Here is a 21,825-nt window from a genome sequence, read left to right as displayed (position 1 = left end):
GGTCGCGGATGATAACTGACACAGGCGACGTACTGCTAAACGTATTGTTAATTCAAGGAAAAAAAGAATCATGCACAGTGACTATCACAGATAGGAGAGAACCTGAAGGAGCTGATAAGATTGCAACAATCCACTGGAATGCTGAGACCCATAGCCAGAAATGACCCTTGAAAATATCAAAAATCCAGGTAAAGGATTTGGATTTGTAAACTTCAGACGGGATATGAACCATTCCAGAAGAGATGACAGCATCATCATTAGGAAACCACGTAGGTGCAGAAAAAAGTAAGTCTCTGAGCGAACTACGAGCAATCTACGTAGAATTTAAAGATGAACTCTATACACTCCTCTCTTTCTCATTAACTTTCTGTTCCTCAGTATAGAAATGCCGCTTTCGTCTTTTGGTTGGAAGTTCCATTGCAGCCACCTGAAATGAAATACAGATTATCAGGAATTCGTGAAAATGACATTAAGGAAAAGTCAATAACGTACAAAAACGGGTGATTGAAATTAGGATACGTGATTGGAAAATGCTAGAAAGAACAGAAATGGAAAAAAAATTAGGTTGCTTTTAGAGGGAAGTTTTCCCTTCTCCACTTCTTCCCTTTCATCCCTGCCCTTCATGGACAACGCAAAAAGGGCATTCATGTTGTTGACACCATGTGAATTAACATTTTATAGAAGTAACGGAATAATTCAAATACATAGAGAAATAGAAAGTCATACATGCCTGCAAAGGCCACCCTCCACCGATCACTCCAGCTTGCACCGCAGCACCAGTGACGACAGCCAATTCAGGATCCACTCCGAAGTTCGGGACCTTGCTGTTAAATAAAGAATTAGGACAAAATTCAGTTATGAGAATTAGCACGAATACATTTAGGAAGAAAAAAACAATGGACAATCATAGACCTAACTGTAAAAACAAAGCAATTAATAGGTTTTATTCACCCAAAAAAATGCCCAACGATTTGCCGCACTTTCGGTATGCGGGTAGAGCCACCAACAAGAACAATTTCATCAACTGCAGCAGGTTCAAGATTTGCATCAGCCAAGGCAGCCTCGATAGGTCTCTCAATCGATTTAAACAGATCTTCGTTCAAACGTTCAAACTCATCGCGGAATAACTGAAACAAAGACTAGTACAAAAAAACTTTCAGCACCAATTGAGATTAATCAGAGGATCGAAACCAAACATTGGTTGTAACATTGTAAACGCACACACACACAATACTTACACTTTACTACTTAGATACTTAGTCTTCACTAAACGTGCGGGCACCAGCATCTCTTCCACTCGTTTCGTTCCCTCACCATTGTCATCCAAGAAGTTCTCAAATTTCGTGAGTGACGTTGACGAGGTCCTTGAGCTGTATCCAGTTGAGCTCTCAGCTGGTCCATCCGTGTAGCGAACACGTCACCCCATCTCGTTGGCGGTCTCCCTCGAGGGCGTTTAGCATCTCTTGGGATCCACTCTAGCGTTCTTTTAGTCCATCTATTGTCGATTCTTCTCATAATGTGACCGGCCTATCTATGCTCTGTTTTCGATATATATTCCGCTGAATCACGAAGACGGGACATTCCTCTTAAGTCGGAGCTGCGAAGACCGGCCAGGTGTTGTGTTAAGTTAAACTTCAGAAGACATCTCTCAAGAGCTATGTGAGTAGTAAGCAGCTTCCTAGATGTGGCAGCAGTGTCTGCCCACGTCTCCCCTGCGTAACAGAGCGCTGGAAGAACTGTCGAGTCGAACAGATGGGCACGAAGATCTTGGTCCGTCAGTTGGTCCCTAGCTTCCCTGATGGGTGCGAATTCGAATCTTCAATTCGTTTTCCATGTTCATAGAACGACCTAGGTATACGTATGAGGAAGTTTCCACGATTTGGGACCCTTCAAGTTGTACTCCTCCGTCCTCGCAGTAGGCGTTCATCATGAGCTGTGTCTTCTTTCTGTTTATTCACAATCCTGTTTTCTTCCCTGCTTCGTTCAATTCGTTGAGCATCGTTTCTGCTTCATTGGTACTGCTCGAAAAGAGAACGATGTCATCCGCAAAACGAAGGTTCGAGAGAAATCTTCCATCAACATGCTCTTTTCTTCCCAGGAAAGTGACTTCATTACCCATTGCAATGCAGCCGTGAACAGCTTCGGCGATGTAGTATCGCCTTGTCGTACCCCCTTTCTAATGGGTATGGTGAGGGGGCCGTGGAAAAGCTGTATCTTAGTGGTGCATCGATCGTAGCAGTTGGCTAATGTCCTCACATACGAGGCGTCCACACCTTGATCGACCAACGCTGGCGGTATTGCATTCGTTTCTGCGCTTTCGAAAGCTTTCTCATAGTCGACGATGGTTAGAACAAGAGGCAGGCGGTATTCCCGGCAAACCTCTATGGACCTTCGACGCGGTCTGGATATGATCCAAGCAGCTGAACCCCTGACGGAATGCAGCTTGTGCTTGAGTCTGGGCTTCATCCAGCGTCCTGGATATGCGCGTGAAGATGATCTTGGAGAAGACTTTGTGTAATACGCTCAGCAAGCATATCGGACGGCAGTTGCGAAGGTCCTCTCGGTCACCTTTCTTATGGATAATAACGGTTCGCGAGGTCTTCCACTGGTCTGGGATCCTTTCTTTCTGAAGGTAGGAGGCCATGTGCACCGCTAAGATTACATGAAGTGGATGGCCAACAGAATGAAGAGAGTCTGCTGATGCAAAATCAGATCAGTTGGCTGTGCCAGATTTCATGTTCTTGGTAACAACTTGTACTTCCGAAGAGAGAATTCGTGGTGGAGCTTCACCAGTAGGTATGATCGGGCTTGACACAGGAGTTGACGAACGGAAATGGTTCGAGTAGAACCTGATTCCGTAATGATTTCCATCTCACGACGAGAAGACGTGCGAGTCCCGTCTTCGCTCAGCAAGGCTGCTAGCGGAATATTATATTCACGGAGATCCCTGCGGCACTTCTTTAGACTCGTTTTTCTTTGTGCTGCTTCCAGAATCTTCTTCTGCCCGTACTTCGAAAGATCCTCCTGCAACCCTTTTCCGCAGCTAGTGTTTGCGACTAACCGCTCAATGTGCGATGCATTCAGATCAAGCCTTCTTCTTTCCAACAATTCCTTGGTGGTCTTCGAAATTCGATCCAAGTTTGTCGTGCGCGGCTTAGAGGCGCGCTCAGCCCAGGCTCGTAATCCTCTGAGCAGCATCTCGTAGTCCACGTTTTAGTCCTCCTTGATGTACCTTGGGACAAGGAGTCCTCGAGTGTGCAATCGTCGTAGACTTCTTTTTTCCTTCGTTGCCGGTAGCACATGTTCTTTTCCATCGCGTGGCTAAGTCGTACTTTCGCACGAAGGAGACGGTGATCAGAACCACTACAAAAAGATGGTACTACTGAGACGTCAAGTAGACACCAGCTCCGGTTGGTGAGTATGCGGTCGATCTCCGCACGAGTCGCGCCCTTGGGCGATTCCCACGTCCACCGACAGTGATTTTTTTTTCATGAAAAGAGAGTTCCCATGAAATAGGCGAGCGGCGGACAACAGCCTGGCGAGACAACAGCCAGCCGAGCGAGGCGAGATTTTCATTCCGGTCCCCTAGTCCAAATCTTCCTATCCTGTATTCCTCTTCTGTGGCCCTTCCTAGTTTTGCGTTGAAGTTTCCGACAACGAATTTGTAGGACTTCTCGTTGCGGGTCACTTCCTCCAGCTCCTCGTAAAACGTGTCCAATTCGGATTCATCCACTGTTGATGTTGTTGAGTAGCACTTGATGATAGTGATGGGTTTTTGGCGCATAGGGCAGAGTCGAAGAATGGCCAGACGAGGTGACAGGATCTCGTGAGAATCGAAAAGAAGGACGAGAGATGGGTGCACAACAAAACCAACACCGCCTACATTTCGCGACGGAACCTTCTCTCCACGAATGACGAGTGTACCGTCATTCATCTGTCGTACGTCGCTCTTTCTGCACTTGGTCTCCTGTAGAGCAATCACGTGAAATTTGATACGCTCTGCTCTGAGAAAGGCATGTAGGTCAGCGTCTGTGGATACTGTTCTCGCGTTGTAAGTACACAGTCTGAGACAGTCTCCATGGCGAGTCGTGCATGTGTCGCCTTGGTCCAGAATCAGACTTTCTGAGCAACCTGAGATTTGATCGCCTCTCACCGGTCGTCATACCGTCCGACGTCTGAGACGGCAGGGCTCAGTGTGCAGGGTACTGAGGCAGTACATATGCTGGAGTGGCAAAACGATTTTTCCCCAAACTAAGCAGCCATGCCACGGCGAGCTTAGCTTTCACCACAGGTCGTTGTCCAACCTATATGGATCAAGGGGCCACCTTGCGACATATTGCCAAGACGGTGGTGAATCTTAGCAGTGGTTTACTCTTAACTAAGCTTCAGATTCCGAGAAGTCGGAATGTCGGATGAGTCGAACTCCTTCTCAGCTTGGGAGACCCTGCCGGAGGACAAAAATCCCCCGTGCATCGCAGTTCGACGCCCAATGTCACCTCCATGCCACTATGAGGCGGTAAATCGTTGTGGAGGAACAACACACAAAATTCTTATGACATCAAGAGAGCCATAATGTTATGGATTATGTAAGAAACGCAAATGATTTGCTTTCCGAATGCAACGAAGTGAAGGGAAACTTGAAAAGAAAGAAAAATAATCAAAGCGTACTGTATCGATAAATGCATGGATTGAGAATGAATGAATAAGTCTTGTTTATTGTAAAATATTCGATAGAGAAATAATCCCTCTACGGGAGAGTAGTATTCCTGTCTTCAAAACGAAGCATTTCTGACGGTTTTTTTTTTGCAATCAATCGAGGTGGTAATGCCGAAGACGCTTATGGGACTATGCTGTGCGCGGAGTCATGGACCATCATTTTCTATCAACGCTACTTTTCCATTCTGGATCTTATAGACAGACACGGTTTTCTTGTCAATAGAGAAGTCTCAGCGGATGAAGCGCTGCTTTCCACCTTGTTCAGTGAATACTGCTTCTCTTCTTGTTTGTTCTCAATCTTCTGTCAGTTTTTTCCCATATCTTGGTGTATTTGGTCTCCGATGTGAGTTTAGCCCTTCATAGCCTATGGCTCCATGCTGACTTTTCAACTCAAAAGTTAATCCAGAAGGAATCCACAAGCAGGTCACACTTTTCACTCACTCTCTCGATGTTATCTGTCTTCGCAGAATCGGCTCAAACGCAAAAACTTCCAATTTCGCAGTTTCCTCCTCATATGATGAAGACTTTTTTTTTGTAAAAGAGTCGAGGGTGCTATAATGTGCAGATGTAACGGACAACAATAAGATTGGGCAAAATTTTCATTTGATAGTGATGAACTCGAATTCATCACGTTAATCTCCACAGGGTAACTCAAAAATCCAGAACAGAAGTTTTTTTAGAATTCTGAGTTGTGACAGATAGTTTCAGTCATCATGCCGAGTTCAGAAAGCCTCTTCCCTGTACGTTTCATTTCATAATGTCGTTCCTAATGTGAAGTTCTCCAGGAGCTATCTTAGAGCCAACTTTAGCAACAAATTAGCCAACAGTGTCTATTTAGAGTGTCACTTTTCTGTAGAATTAGCCCACCCAACATGAAAATCGACTTTTTGATTACAGCTTAATACGTGACTTGAGCGTAAATAACGAAAATTGTCAATTCCAATATTAACGCACATCTTTTCAACCGATCCAGTATCAATTGCTCGAATGAATCGATATAAATTATCACTGGCAATGGTGAGTGTAACAACTCCTTCAATTCTTCTGCTGCCGAATGGTCGAATCGGCTAAACACTATTGGAAGGACTCAGAAGACATCGTCCAGTCCCACGTGTAACTGATCTCTAGTCTTGTCATAGTAGAAGCACTCATCCCTCGAAATTATCTGCGTGTTGAAACTAGCACAACGTTGCCTTTAGTCAGTTTTTATCGGGCATTTGATGACGCGGCTAGCTGGTCTCTGAGCATCCAGGCACCCACTTTCTTGGTATAATATATGATGTGTGATGATCTTAGAAGAACACTAAAGGAATCTCGTGAGTAGATCGATACTCGTTGAGAACACGCCTATGAACATTTAATGTACTATATAGAAAAAGGTATTGGTTAGAAGGCATATCACAATATAGTGTGCGGATGGAGCCTCCAATCCACATGTGGGTTTTGCGATTATTTGGAATAATAAGATCACATTGAGTTGCATGACACTGACGACCTTGGCAAGTATGGAAGCAGTCCATTAGCCAGCATCAATGAAAAACAGGTTCATGTATATTACCTCATAACTCCATTTTCCGATATCTTTAAGAACAAAGTTCATAACAGCCTTAGGATGAGTGGTCAACCGAATTTTCGCTTGTTCGATTTCTAGTCGAATCTGCTGTAGATCTTCTTTATCAGTTATGGTAGATCCAAACCTCTTCTGGAGCACCTAAAACAGATAGTAGAAGAGTAAATTTTTTTCCCATCATGCGTTACTGTTAACTAGGAATAGCATAAATGATGTTTGTCATTAAATGGACTTTGAAATTTCTTTTTATGTAGGATAACATATAAATCAGATGTGTTAATTATTGACGGGCACTGATTTCTAATTTCGCAGTTTTGCTAAGTACTAACTTAAAATACTTATCAACAACATTACCGAAGTTTGTGATAATTTCTGCACGCTGCGCCGCCCCAAAGCTTCATAATTCGAAGCAAAATTGTTTCAAATTAAACCTTAGGGCGACCCTTTCTTTTGCCTCTCACTGCGATGGAGTTTTGCATATCGAAATATTTATGCGGGCTCCTGTAGTTGTCAAAATGGAGAGAATGCTTTTATTCGCTCTCTCTTACTTGAAAATAACAAAAAATATTTCAATAATTTTCCGTAACTTGAACCCATAAAATTGACGACGTTGAGATCTCTTCACAAACAGATAACGTAGAGTTATAATATCAGAGTGATCAGTCAACTCCCCCCAAATAATCCAAAAAAGGCGGATGAAACAACTTCGCCTAATCCCATCTCCCCAATGATACAACCTAGCCCCCGCAAGTCACTGTACAGGCTATTTACACATTCGTTACCTTTAAACAATTCTGAATTGAAGTGAACGTTGTGGCGTATCCCAAGCAGATTGATTAACGCCAGACGCTAGACATTTTAACAGAAATCTCAGAACGAAACATAAGAAGTTTAAAGGAAAAAGATCCTTAACTCCTTAGATAGCCACTGTACAGAAAGTGCACCACATGAGTCGATTTTAAGTGCTAAAAGAGCTAAGAACATACCGTTAGAATGTGCTTCTGAACACGATCATTGAAATCCTGCCCTCCTAAACGATTATTCCCTGCCATTGCTTGAGTGATGAATACGCCACTCTGCAGCCACAAGACTGATACATCGAGAGTACCTCCACCTTAAAGCTCGAAAGAATTTAAAAAAAAAACAGGGTAGGATGTCCTTCCATGCTGCACAAATATGCAGAACGTTAGAAAGAAAGTTGAACCTAGAGAAGTAACTCACCGAGATCGACGACAACTACACTTTCCACACCTTTCTTCTTATGAAGCCCATAAGCTAATGCAGCAGCAGTAGGTTCAGATATTACACGACGCACTTCCATTCCTACATGGAGGAAATTTTCTTAAACGGAGAAATCATAGAAGAGGTTTTAAAAAACCTTCAAATTGTTTTAAGAATTCATTTGAGGACTTGGAAAAAATCTCTGAAGGAAGGTTTCCAAATGGAATCACTCCGGCTTGATAAGCACCCTGAGCACGTAAATATTCGTGTTGCCCGAGACCCGAATGCCCCGATGTTTGAGCAGTGCGAATATTTGACTCTACTGAATATGCTAAATATTAGTTTCCCGGATGCTAGTTGGTTGAAATGGACAAATATTCAAGTCTTCGAGCGATATTTGACTGCATCAACACTTTAAAACATTGATCTTAGCCTCTGATACATAAAATCATCATCTTCAAAATTCAATGTAGCAACAAGATTTGCGGGATATTGCACATGAAATCAATAATGACCATTCAATCTGTATTGTTCAGTTCCGACGTCGATAGAAGAACTGCCACTAAACGCATTCTACAAAACCAGGAAACTAATCAACTTGCTGCTGTCTTAAAAGTATGCATGCAGTTCAAGTGCAGGTCAACGCGTTCGTAATTTCAACACATATATATCAACACATAGAAACTGGAGTTCTCGAGCAAGCAGATATGCAACTGTTCGAGTGCTTCTCCAATATTCCAATTTTTTGGAATATCCGAACATTCACATAAACGGATTGTTAAAATGGCAGTGAAATAAGCCCAAAACGTAAAGCAATGAATTAGTATTCGATTCCTCGAGCACTCTAGTCCTCATAACTACCAACGTTATTTTGAATAACACTTCACTTCGAGTAATAAAAAGTAAAGATTACATAAAAATTATTATTAGCCAATTCCAAAATGTAATTTAATTTGTTGAGAAACCTGCTAATTCAGCTGCCTTTCCTGTCACATTGCGTTGAGTTTCGCCAAATTCAGCCGGAACGGACACTACGACCTGAAGATAGGATTTGACAAGAATAAACAAACAATCATCTTTAAACAAAAATAGCACCTGGCTGAGTGGAGTATTCAAATGTTTTTCTGCTGCTCTTCGCAAATAACTAATTATTATTCCTCCAACTTCTTGAGGATACAGCGTTCTAAAAGAAATACTAAAATACTTAATATAGTCAGAACATTCAGTAACCACAAAATACCAACTTAGTTCCAGAATCCAAAGGAATTTCGAAGAATGCGTGCCCAGTGTCGTCGAGTTTTATGACAAAAGGATATCGTTTCTGATCAGCCTATAATATTGATTCTTCATAAACAACTAATCAGTAGTGGAATGCTATAGGAGCAAAATTCAACGTGAAATTGTTAGAAAATGTTCTCGGTGGAATAACGACAACGCAAAACCTACCAAAAAATTTTCGTTATCTTTCTCAAAGGTTCGGCCTATGAAACGTTTTGCGTCGTAAATTGTTCTTTGAGGATTCTTCTCCTGTTGCTCAACAGCACGAGATCCTACTATTACAGTTCCGTTAGGTCTGAAAATCAATCTATGCAGGAAGACGACTTTAAAATATCACTATGAGCAGAAACCACTTATGAAAATAGGATAGAATATTCATAGACGTATTCTAGAGTTTCAGTTGATGGAATGTTGTTAAGGTTGTTAAGAAATGGTTCAGAGAAAGGCAAATATTTCCCGTACATTACAATTGAACGAAAATGCTCACCTTCAATGCTATTCTCAGCTTCGAAGTATGCCACTTTGAAGTGAGTATTGATAAAGGATTTCAAGAAAAGTAAGAGCAGTGAAATAACAACTTTGCGACTACATTGAGGACAAGAAAATGGTACTGGCTTCATTTTTACTTTAACTGGCAGAAGATTTTGAGTAATCGCAGCAACTATGCGTAAGCGAACGTGAAAATGACTTACGAAAAAGCAACAACACTAGGAACGGATTTTTTCCCAAATTCATCAGGTATGACAGTTGTTGCACCAGTGACAGCATGGTAGATACCTGCAGGAGAAAATAAATTTCAAAGGTAATCGAAATCTAAATAATAAACAGGTAGAACATGCCTATTGACGAAAATGTTGTGCCCAAATCTATACCAGCTATTTTCGGTGGAGGTGGAGGAAGCCCATATTGCCGCGCAATGTATCCGGCCACCAAAACTATTAGAATTGCTCCACCTGAAATAGGGTCGTACTAATTTAATTGTGGAAAAGAGGTCATAAAGAACAGAACCAATCACAAACCTATCATTGACATTGATGACATTGTGGATTAGCTGCAGTATAACAGACCCGTAAATTCCCTAATTTTGAGTATCGAAACAAATGAAACAAAACCTAAATATGGCTAGTAGTTACATCTCTCAACGTAGTTTACAGAAAGTGAATCGATCCCAATCGATCTGGCGATCAACACGAGTTATAAGAGATATGAAAAGAAACTCCAATAAAGAAAGAACACCTATACCAATAAAGAGAGATTTGGAGTCTAGGTCTTAATTAGTGCTCTCCAAAACAGATCTGGGGGAAAATGTCGTTGGGGCACTCAGTGGCGCCCTTATTTCCCGAGGCGCTAACTTACTTTTTTCTTAGTAACTTAAGCTTACACGTCAGAGATCCTCTAAGACTAATGCTTAGGCCTTAGGGACCCGATTGATTTGATTATTTACTCCGAGAAATAAGGGCGCCAGTGGGTGCCCCCCTCCCCCAACGACACTTTACCGCAGATCTGTTTGCCGATTGTCGATGAAAAGAACTACGAACAAAATAAACCAAATCAATAAAAAGAAAAATGTGCAACACTGAACATAAGAACCAGTCAACCTGTGGTGCAATATGGCGTAAATGGTTACGGACGAAGTCAAATGGCTTTCAACTGTTTTTCGCTACGATAAGTGGTGCTTTTTTTCAACACTTTGCGCGTCTAAAGATGCACTTGTCATTGTGTTCGACAAACTGGAGAAGTATTCCACTGCTCTTCTAACCCAGATGCACGACAACGAACTAATCGAAGCATTTGAAGGGAACCCCAATTCGAAAAACAGCCGTTCAACCCGGTGGAGGACAGAATGCTTTGCGCATCGTTTCATATTCTGCGTTCACTATGGTACGATGACCGTGTTTACTGAGCTCAATCTCAACTCTATCTCAGTTCAACCTCATGTCACCCTGAAAGGGCACAAGTTGGTAAAATTTAGTTGGGGAGGCGGTACTCAGTGGCGCCCTCATTTCTGGAAGTTAACAACTAAATCGACTGAGGCTCTAATACCTAAACATTAGTCTTAGAGGATCTATGGAATGTAAGCTAATGTTACTAAGAGAAAAAAAGGAAGTTGGGGGTGTGCTACTGCTTCAAATTCATCAAATTCTGCTAACAGGCCTACTAGAATTGAAAGCCTAAGCCATATTATGCAGTAACTTGAACGAAACCGAAAATGGCCTGAGATCTGACTCCTCCGCAATCCGCATTGACAGTTTAAAACTGACTTTGCGCCCTAGTAACGTTATTTTTTGTGAGTCAACGTACAAGGCGATGTGAACAGTGTTGAGTGCTCCATCTGACTACATTTTAGTGCCAGTAACCTTCTGTTTACCACGATTTCATTGCAAGACGAACCTAATGTGAAACTAAGCGCAGTGCTACAAGAAAGAAGTTGGTCCCAGTATCGGTGGATCGGATTGAAGCGCGGTCTACAACAAGCAACCTAGAATTTCTAGCCTTCTTACTGCTTATTCAAAATTTTGAAAGAACACTTTGATATTTCTCGGGCTCGCTAACCGTTGATCCTACAGGGATATAGTTGGTTCAAAACTAACTTGAACCAGGTGCAGGTGAGTAAACGGCTGAGATAGAAGTGGAGCGGCGGGGGATATCGCATATCGGGGATCGAGTGAGCACCATCCTGAGCTTCAACGATGAATGCACACAGCTGCACCGAGCCTCCAGTCGTTTTGTCCCGACCACACCTGAGGGCAGGAGAGCAGCAGTTTCCATCTAGCACTTCAAAAATAGTACCAACACACTCGTGAATCTACGGAATGAGAACATCTTAAATTATGCATGGCCGGTGAAATACAACTGGCTGACTTACATTTTGGTTTTGTAGATTCGCTGAATAATTCGCCGAAAAAACAACGCGTACAATACGGATTATAAAAGAAGTGCGCAACTGAACAAAAACCAGTACTTCGGCAGAAATATAGCGCTGAAGCTTTAAAGGGAACGACTATGAGTTTTGCTTGCCTTATTAGCGATGCAATCTGTCGCTGTGATGTGGACGAAAGACATTAGAAGGACACAAATGACGTCACGTCACGAAATGGTGTCTTCAAGGGACTTCCAGTCGATGTTCAAATCAATTTCTTGATTATAAAGTCAAAAAGCATTAAAATTACTCCTCTGTCGAAACACAATCTTTAGCGCTACGAGTGGCATTTGAATGCTCATGTACCCACTAAATTCCGGACTTTTCCAGTAGTTTCGGTCAAAAATCTCACTATTTATCTCACCTGGAATGATCCCATTATCGTTTTTGGTTGCCTCTCACCTTTCTTCACATGCACTTGAGATTTTCAACAGCGAAATTTCTGCGACGTCCCTAGGTAGTTTAGTATTCTAGGGATTCGTTGACTCATATGGAATAAGATCTAGTGAAATCCCGGCCGGTCGCGGGGATACGTGGCGTGCACTAAATGGTGCGTAGGGGTCGAATGTCGAAACTGGCCCTCTGACTGTTCGGAGACCCAGTTCTATTTGCAGGGAAGACATTGATTCTGTTGTGTTTAGACTGGTTCATATGTGAAAGTGTTGGGTGCGCGTGCTCAGAAAGGGTCTGCGGTCAAATCAAATGGGCCCGAGGTGTGACTGCAGGGAGCTGTTTGGGGTCTCCACACATTAAGAAGCTGTCGTAATCTTGAACAGGATCGGAGGATAGCCCTGCCAGTCAGGTATTCAGCACTACTGGTTATTTGTATACTTTATCAAGACTCATCCAAGTCTATCAAGAATAGTATATGTTACATCGATTTTAAGAATCATGATATATAATAACGGGCTAACGGCGTCATATACCTACAGAAGGGGGTTCAACGGGTCCACCGGCGTCGTGTTAGGGCGCCGGCGCCAGATAGCTATAATATGGGATGCGACGGATCCACCGGCGTCGGGTTGGCGTGCCGGCGCCAGATAGCTATAATATGGGTCCAATGGGGTCGGATTGGTGGGCCAGCGCCAGATATCCATAAAATGGGGTACGACGGGTCGCACAGCGCCGAATTCCTGTGTCGTGGTGTTGAAGTATCGCACAGTAACTTCGTGTGCATGTCGCAAAAGGTAAGTGGGACGTTGCTAACGTTTCATAGTCGTATCCACTTTCCATGTTGCTTTCACCTCTACGACTCCTCCGTTCTTCAGAAAGTGGGAACATGAATGCTAACTGCTGCTTATATAGTAGCCAAGTGTTTACATGATCTGATGTGGGACGCTATCTTTATCAGTACGATGATGTCGTTCTCCTTCATTCTATGTGAAACATCGTTCTGTGATTTGATTATGATTAGTGGTGGGAAAAACAAGACTGAAACCTATACTTTGAGTAACGATTGCAAGTCGTGTCTATGTTACATTGGCATCGAAGGACTCCTTAAAGGTGAAGTGTTCGAGTGCCCTCCAAATGTAGAACAGACGCGTTCACAAAGAAAACCATGAAATCTTCAGCGTAAATCTCCTTTAAGAAAAAGAAGAAAACGTTGTTAGAAAATCACAATTCTAATTTCTACAGAAAACGCCACTATTATTAATTAATTTTCATTAATCAGTGATGGTGAACGGAGCGAACACCAGAAAAAGTCTGATGTCCGGCTTCAGCTGAACGTTCAGACTGGCAACCTATAACTCAGTTGACGCGAAAGTGGTCAGAGAAACAGTGGATAGCTGAATTGTGCCTTTGGCATGTAAAGGCCCCTCAGTAATTAGGAGGTACGGCAAGCGACATTGTTTTATACTGTTACCAGTCTGAATGTCCGGCTAAAGCCGGACTTCAGACTTTTGGTGGTTTTAGCTTCGCTCCCCTTCACTGATCAATGAAAGTTAATGGTAGTGGTGATTTATTTAAAATTGTATTTCTGTTTTTTTTAACAACGCTTTCCTTCTCCTTTTTATATTATAAATTAAAGCGAAAGATTACGGAGTTTTCCTTCCAAACGCGTCAATTCTACATTTGGAGAATATTCGATCATCAGCTACAAACACTTCTTCGATGCCAGAATAATATAGATACAATTTGAAAGCATTACTCGAACTATGGGTGTTCCTGCTGTTTTCCCCCAATAGTTATCACAGAATGATGTTTTAACATAAAATAACGTGAAAGACATCATCCTACTGATAAAGATAATGTTCCACGTCAGATCACGTAAACAACTTGCTACATTTTAAGCAGCCGTTTGGATGTTCCCACTTTCTGAGAACGGCATGCTACAAACCTGAGGCGAAAGAAGAAGAAAATAGGCACACGGAGTAGTCATAAAGGTGAAGAGCAAAGCGCCAAGTGGTTACGGCTATGAAACGGCTGCAACCATTTACCTTTTGCGTCATGCACACTAATTTATTGCGCTCCAATGACCGGGCCCACCGACGCCGGTGGATCCGTCGCACCCCATATTATAGCAATCTGACGCCGTTGGACCCGTCGCACGCTCTTCTATAGGTATCTGGCGCCGGTGGACCGTCCCAAACCCTTCTATAGGTATTTGGCGCCGGCGCGCTAGTGCAACGCCGGTGGACCCGTCCCACTTCCTTCTACAGGTAACTGACGCCGGCGCACCAATCTGGCGCCGGTGGACCCGTCGCACCCCCTTCTATAGGTATCTGGCGCCAGTGGACCAATCCGACGCCGGTGGGCGAGCGTCCAATTGGTGCGTACTTCAGACTTTCTGTGTTGTTTGCTTCGCTCGCCTTTACTAATCAACGAAAATTAATGTTAGTGTTATTAGTTCTATGAAATTGGACTCCAGCAATCTTTCTTCCTTTTTTATATTATAACTATAAGCGAAATATTTCATAGTCTTCTTTCTAAACGCGTCAGTTCTACATTTGGAATACATTCGAACTTCAGCTTCAAATACTCCTTATCAATATCACCTTGATCACCTTGACTCCCGTTGATCTTCGAACTGGCCGAGCGGGCGCCAGTAATTCTTCCATTTGTCCCGATCGCGTGCCAGAGTAGCCCAGTGGTTCCTCCTTTCGCGTGGGACACGAAGAACATCATATTTTTCTTTGAAGGACTTCGTGAAGAAATCTGACCATCGGGTCGGCGGTCTTCCTGTAGTGCGCTTAATATCGCGGGGAACCCAGTCGCTCACGGCTCTGGTCCAACGGTTGTCATCAAAGCGCATCACGTGTCCGGCCCACCTTATTTTACTTTCCTTGGTAAACGCGGCGGCGTCTCTAATCTTCGATCGCTGACGTAGGAGAGAACTTCGAATCCCGTCCCTCACTTGCGTGAAACGGGATACTCCTAGCATCACTCTCTCAATTGCGAGTTCAATGACGCTCACCGCGCTTTCTTCCTGCTTGCGAAATGCCCAGGTTTCCGAAGCATAGGTCAAAGCAGGAAGTACGGTGGTGTTGAAGAGGTGAGCACGGAGCCGGGTGTTCCTGGTCTTCTTCACTACATCCTCAATGCTCTTGTACGCTCCCCAAGCCGCTCGTCTCCTCCTGCCCAGCTCGGGGGTCAGGTCGTTCATCATGTTCAGTTCCCGACCCAGATAAACGTAGCTGGTGCATTCGGATATGTTCGTTCCGTTGAGCGTGAATGGGACATCCGAGACCCATCCGTTCCGCATGAACATCGTCTTTTGTAGATTCAGCTGAAGACCGATGCATCCACATGTTTCGTCGAATTCGGTCAGCATTCGTTCCGCTTGGCTGATGCTAGGTGTTACCAGTACGATGTCATCAGCAAAGCGCAAATGGTGTAAGTGCCGACCATCAACCTTCACTCCCATGTCGTCCCATTCCAACTTTCGCATTGCGTTCTCGAGGGTGGCTGTGAATATTTTGGGTGAAATTGTATCACCCTGTCGGACCCCCCTCTTCACGTCAATGATGATGTTCTTGTAGAATGGCGAAATTCCGGTCGTGAAGTTACTGTACAACTCTCGAAGTACCTTTATATACTGAGTAGGGACGCCTTGGTTGTCCAAGGCTTCCACGATCGCTTCCGTCTCAACCGAGTCGAAAGCCTTCTTTAAGTCGATGAAGGTGAGACAGAGCGGCATCTTGTACTCTCGTGATACCTCGATGAGTTTCGAAACAGTGTGAATGTGGTCAATCGTGCTGAATCCTTTTCGAAACCCTGCTTGCTCGCATGGCTGTCCTTCATCCAAGACTTTTTCAATCCTATTAAGGATTACTCTTGTAAAGAGCTTGTAGATGATGGACAGTAGGCAGATTGGGCGATAGTTGCCGATGTCATGTGGATCTCCCTTTTTATACAACAACACGGTCTTGCTGGTCTTCCACTGTTTAGGAACCTTGCATTCCGACAGATAACGTGTAAAGAGCCTCGCCAGGATATTGATGAGTACTGGTGGAAGGCTCTTCAGGTGTTCTGGTCTTATTCTGTCGGGACCGGGTGCCGTACGATTTCTTACCGACATGATAGCATGTCGTATTTCGGACGGGAGAACCTCTGGGATGACTTGTCCATCTTCCCTCAGATGATGAGGAGGCAAGTGGACATGGCTGTCGAAGAGATCAGAGAAGAAGTCGTAGATGATTTTCTCCATCCCCCTTCTCGATGCAATGGCTGTCCCCTTTGGGTTCCGGAGAGCAGTCATCCTCGTCTTGCGACTGGCGAAGTTTCGACGGGCATAGCGGATGCTTTTCCCCGCCTCTGCAGCTTCAGCCAGCACTTCTGCTCTTCTCTCTTTAAGGTCTTCCTTTATCGCCTCTCGGCAAAGCCTTGCGAGCTCGGACGTGAGTTCTTGGTTCCCTGCGGCTCGTGCTGCTCCACGCTGGCGTATCAGCTCAAGAGTTTCAAGAGACAGGCGCCTCCTGGTGGTTTTAAAACTCTCAGCCTTCTTCGCGCAGTCGTGAAGGTGTTCGACAAGTCGGTCATATTCCTCGTCGATGTTGTCCATTGCAGAATCTTCCCAAAAGCCGGCTAGCGTAGCGAAGAGATCCCAGTTGATGGTAGTCCTGGGATTTCTCTCTCTGAACTTGGCGGCTTTCTCTGCTCTCCTTGTGAAGGAAAATCTTCCTCGGAGGAGGCGATGGTCCGATCCCGTATAGAACTTTGGTACAACACCGACGTCCATCAGGCAGAACCTTTTATTGACGATGATGTGGTCTATTTCATTACGGTACCCTCCACCGGGTGACTCCCACGTCCAGCGTAAAGAAGAGGGCTTCTGAAATTGCGAGTTCCCATGGATGGTCTTAGTCGTCATGATGAACTCGGAGAGCCTCTCTCCCTGGTCATTCCATTGTAGGTCGTGGGTCCCGATGTGAAGTTCCTCCGGCGTTCTTCTTGGGCCAACCTTAGCGTTGAAATCGCCAACTATGACCTTGTAGAAGGCATGATCTTCTTGGTAGAATTTCTCCAGGTCCATATAGAAAGCTTCGACTTCTTCTTCTTCGTAGCTTGATGTTGGAGCGTAAGCGACGAAGATAGTCAAAGCTGGTTTTGGGCCACATCTTCTCATCCGCAGACGTCCGATTCGGGTCGTAAGTTGTTCGAAAGAGTCGATGTTCTTTGCCATACTCGTGTTGACGAGAACGCCAACTCCACCAACACCTCTACTGTCGCATGTTCCTAAGAACAGTTCTTCTCCAGTCTCATATACGGCGTTGAGAGGGTGACGTCGTCTCGTCTCGGTCAGTCCGATGACGTCGTACTTGATCTTCTTGGCTTGCATCATCAGACCTTCGATGGCCGCTTCCGATGCAAGCGTACGTGCGTTATAAGTACAGATCGCCATCCCAGTCCTTTTCCGTTTTGGTAGCCTACATGACTCCTGCAACCCCGTCCTACCTGGCGCTACCGTACCAGGCTTTCCTCCGGAATCAGGAGACTCTTTTCTATTACTGTGTTTTGCTTAAAAATTTTAAAACCCATGGGCAGGTTGCAAGCCTCTAGTCCCATGAGTTTCTGAGAGAACTTTCGTTCTCCCGGTCTGGACATGTGGAGCTTATTTGTTGGAGGCGACTCCAAACCGCCTCCCTTGCACCTCCCAGTCACTTGATTGCAGGCTTTTGGCCGGACCGACGTGCGGGATACAAGGATGTCATGAGTCAGTCCTGGCTCAGCAGAAACAGGGTGTCCATCCCCTGAATCCACCTGCGTCTCTGGGCAAGCGCAAGGTCGCTTTTGGTCCGCGATTAGCCCCCTATCCGCCACCTGGGGACACGCCACGTAGCCTCGCGACTAACCGGCTGTGATCCCTCTAGTGAGGGAGATCCGTGGCTTATCAATATATTATAGACAAAATTTAAAAGTATCACGCGAAATTTGGGTTTTTCTCCTGCTTTCTATAAACAGTTATTAAAGGATGATGTTTCGGCAAAAAATGACGTGAAGCACATCATCTTACTGATAAAGATAACGTTCCACTTCAGATCACATAAACATCCTGCTACTATTTGAGCACCCGTTTGCATGCGTGTTTCCACTTTCTGAGAGCGGTATGCTACCAACTTGAGGCGAACGAAGAAGGAAATGAACACAAGGAGGAGTCATATAGGGTGTAAAGCAAAGCGCCCGTGGCCACGGCTTTGAAACGGCTGCAACCATCTATCTTTTGCGTCATTCACACGAAGTTATTGCGCACTACTTCGACGCCGGTGGGCCTGTCGCACCTCCTTCCATAGGTATCTGGCGCCGGTGGACCCGTCGCACCCCATATAATGGCTATCTGGCGCCGGTGGACCCGTCGCACCCTCTTCATATAGGTATCTGGCGCCGGTGGACCCGTCGCACCCCTTCATATAGGAATCTGGCGCCGGTGGACCCGTCGCACCCCCTTCTACAGGTATCTGGCGCCGGTGGACCCGTCGCACCCCATATAATGGCTATCTGGCGCCGGAGGACCCGTCGCAACCCATATTATGGCTATATGACCATAGCGCACCAATGCGATGCCGGGTAGACCCGTCGCACCTCCTTTTTCGAATTTCGTGACACACAGACAAACACACACACACACACACACACACACACACGGACTAAGCTCGTTATTATATATCATGATCATGATAATATCTTATACTTAGCCAGTCTGAACGTGAATGAAATCCAGAAAATTAGTATTAGTGCTGTTTCAGGTGAAATTAGACTTGTGTATCTCTAGCAATCTTTCTTCATCTTTTTTTATTACAACTAAAGGCGAAAGACTTCATAGTCTTCTTTCTAAACACGTCAGTTCTACATTTGTAGAACATTCAAACTTCTGCTTCAAACACTCTTTACCAATATATTACTGACAAAATTTAAAAGCATCACTCGAAATATGGGATTTCCTCCTGTTTCTCCGCCCCCAAAAGTTGTAAAATAATGATGTTTTGGCATAAAATGACTGAAAGATGGAAAGATATCATCGTAATGATAAAGATAACCTCCCTCGCCACATCATGAGAACTCTTCGCTACTATTTAAGCAGCCGTTTGTATGCTTACACTCTCCGGGGAAGGCATGCTACAAACATGAGGCGAACGAAGAAGGAAAGAGACACGCGGAAGAGTCATGAAAGAGAAAAGCAAGGCGCCCAATGGCCACGGCTATAAAACGGCTGCAACGTCCCATTTACCTTGCGACATGCACACGAAGTTATTGCGCACTATTTGGACGTCACGGGACCCGTCGCAATCCATTTTGTAGCTATCTGACGCCGGTGGAACTGTGTCTCCCCCTTTTACCGCTCTACGATGCTGGGGCATCAATTTGACCTCGGTGGACCCGTCACACCTCATTTTATATATCATGATCATGATCATGGTATGTGTGTGTTTGTCTGTGTGTCACGAAATTCCAAAAAAGGGGTGCGACGGGTCCACCGGCGTCGGATTGCAGCGCCAGCGCCAAATAGCTATAATATGGAGTGCGACGGGTCCACCGGCGTCGGATTGCAGCGCCGGCGCCAAATTGCTATAATATGGAGTGCGACGTGTGCATGACGCAGAAGATAGATGGTTGCAGCCGTTTCATTGCCGTGGTCATTGGGCGCTTTGCTTTTCACTTTTATGACTCTTTCGCGTGCCTATTTCCTTCTTCGTTCGCCTCAAGTTTGTAGCATGCCGTTCTCAGAAAGTGGAAACACGCACGCAAACGGCTGCTTAAATATTAGCAAGATGAAATGTCCGACTTTCAATGAACCTCGGCATAGTTGAATTTATATTATCGAGTTTGATCAGCTGTACACGAGGTTGTTAAATAAATTTATTGGCTAACGTTTCGGCTATATCGCCTTCTTCAGAGCCTTAAAAGGGCGATATTCAATCTACAATTCAAACGACCAACCTCTCCACAACTAAACTGATAAACTCCACGCCTACTTTCAATCACAAATTTAGCGACTACACTGAATGCTCACCTTAGTTCGGAGACGCCTACCATGGACCGCTGACTGGTCGATCACGAAGGAGAATGGTTCGAATGTCACATTCGGATCGGAAGAACCATTCGAGATATGGCGCGAGTTCCCGCGTTATCGACAGACATTCACCTTTGCGGTTCATTTTAGGGTTTTTGGCTTGGATCCAAAATGCCTCCAGCGATTTTCGAGCCAACGTTTTAGATTCGTGCGCTAAGATTTGGACCCTAATTTCAAAATTGGCTCCGTCGTGCTTTTGTGTTCTATGGGCACCTAAAGGTGTCCATTCTCGTAAACTATTCTTGCCGCTCACGTGCTCTTTGATGCGGATATACAGCGTTTCACCGACATACTCGTCTCCACAGTTCGTGCAAGAAATCAGGTAGATTACCCCGGATCTCACGCAGTCTCCTGGTCTACCGGTGGGACAAATAATACAGTTCGGTGTTGTACAGATGGTATCGATTCCGAACTAACTGACGTTTCAAATTGTTCGGTGGTATTTCAACGACCGAAACGGAGCTATAGAAATCTGCTTTCCTCAGACACCGCCTAATGGCAGCGCTCACTTCATCGGAGATGTAAGGGAAGCAGAGAGGTATCTTATCTGTGGTGAGGTTTTCCAATTGCCGTGCTCGTTCACTTCGGTATCGTCTCGTTTCAGACGTTCGGATTTCATAACCATTCGAAACAGCAATTTCGTGAGCCAAAGTTAATGATTCCTTTCTCTCCTCAGGTCCACTACAAACGGTTCTTGCCGTGCGAAACATGTTGTTAAGCACAGCTTTCTTCATATGAAATGGATGAGCAGAAAGAAAATGAACCAAGATGTTTTTATTACTAGGCTTATGATACCATTTCGTTTGGTACGTACCGTTTGAGGAGCCAACCTGGATGTTCAAAAAAGGAAGCCAGTTGCCCTGTGGTTTCTCCCTAGCAAGTTTTATGTGTTCGGACTTCAACAAATCAAAACATTTGTCCATCTCCGCTTGGGTGGCGCAAATGACAAAACAATCGTCAATGTACCGAGAGTAGAACAACGGACGTAGTTCCATAACAGGTGCTTCAATTTTGGCCATAAATGAAATAGCTAAGGTGGGAGCCAATCTCTACCCCATAGCTAAACCTCTAAGCTGTGCAAAGTAATTCTCAGATCATCTAAAGATATTGCAGTCGAGACATGCCTTGAGAAGAACCATCAATTGAGAGATTGACAATCCGTGTAAATTGATGGTTCTTATGTTTTCTTTCAGCAGTTCGAACATAGCCTGTATCGCAGAGCCATTAGATACATTCGTATACAAGGCTTCGACGTCAAAAGACTCCATGACACAGTCCCTTGTTAGGTGTGCTGCGCGTAGGTGGTCTAGGAACATACGGGTATTTGTCAAATGGGCAGGTATATGGCTCAATACTTGCGCAAATATTGTGTTTAGGAACCACCCTATCCTATTCGTAGGACCTCCTACACTACTAATTATAGGTCTTATTTTTAATATAACAGGGTCAGTGGAGGCCATATCGCTGCTGGACTGGAGTTTGTGCGTCTTGATAAGGAGATAGAGCACTGGACAGGTCGTCCGGTCAATCTTAAGGCGAGCAATTAAAGAAGGATGGAACTCAGCGGCATGTCGGTGAAATGGCACGACCGCTGTATATCCACATCAAAGA

General features: G+C 44.5%; 4 protein-coding genes across 4 annotated transcripts; 1 reads left to right on the top strand and 3 right to left on the bottom strand.

Moving 5' to 3' along the window:
• Positions 1-337: 337 nt before the first annotated feature.
• RB195_018404 (uncharacterized protein) lies at positions 338-9,826 on the bottom strand (the record flags this gene model as incomplete). Its single annotated transcript, XM_064185848.1, has 13 exons — positions 338-427; positions 731-824; positions 952-1,127; positions 6,275-6,427; positions 7,273-7,400; positions 7,508-7,609; positions 8,473-8,545; positions 8,603-8,690; positions 8,752-8,837; positions 8,954-9,080; positions 9,478-9,562; positions 9,625-9,738; positions 9,805-9,826. The coding sequence occupies 13 exons, from the start codon at positions 9,824-9,826 to the stop codon at positions 338-340; spliced, it is 1,338 nt and encodes a 445-aa protein (XP_064041729.1).
• A 4,880-nt stretch (positions 9,827-14,706) lies between these two features.
• Positions 14,707-17,547, bottom strand: RB195_018403 (uncharacterized protein; the record flags this gene model as incomplete). Its single annotated transcript, XM_064185847.1, has 1 exon — positions 14,707-17,547. The coding sequence occupies one exon, from the start codon at positions 17,545-17,547 to the stop codon at positions 14,707-14,709; it is 2,841 nt and encodes a 946-aa protein (XP_064041728.1).
• RB195_018402 (uncharacterized protein) lies at positions 17,315-18,007 on the top strand (the record flags this gene model as incomplete). The annotated part of the gene is made up of 2 exons (XM_064185846.1): positions 17,315-17,424; positions 17,818-18,007. The coding sequence occupies 2 exons, from the start codon at positions 17,315-17,317 to the stop codon at positions 18,005-18,007; spliced, it is 300 nt and encodes a 99-aa protein (XP_064041727.1).
• A 2,563-nt stretch (positions 18,008-20,570) lies between these two features.
• Positions 20,571-21,233, bottom strand: RB195_018401 (uncharacterized protein; the record flags this gene model as incomplete). The annotated part of the gene is made up of 1 exon (XM_064185845.1): positions 20,571-21,233. One exon carries the CDS (start codon positions 21,231-21,233, stop codon positions 20,571-20,573), a length of 663 nt encoding a protein of 220 aa, XP_064041726.1.
• Between the last annotated feature and the right edge of the window lie 592 nt (positions 21,234-21,825).

The sequence above is a fragment of the Necator americanus genome, chromosome II (genome assembly GCF_031761385.1).
Source record: "Necator americanus strain Aroian chromosome II, whole genome shotgun sequence".
Classification (NCBI taxonomy): domain Eukaryota; kingdom Metazoa; phylum Nematoda; class Chromadorea; order Rhabditida; family Ancylostomatidae; genus Necator; species Necator americanus.
Note: the sequence above shows the minus strand (reverse complement) of the source record. Positions and strands in the feature narration are given on the sequence as shown.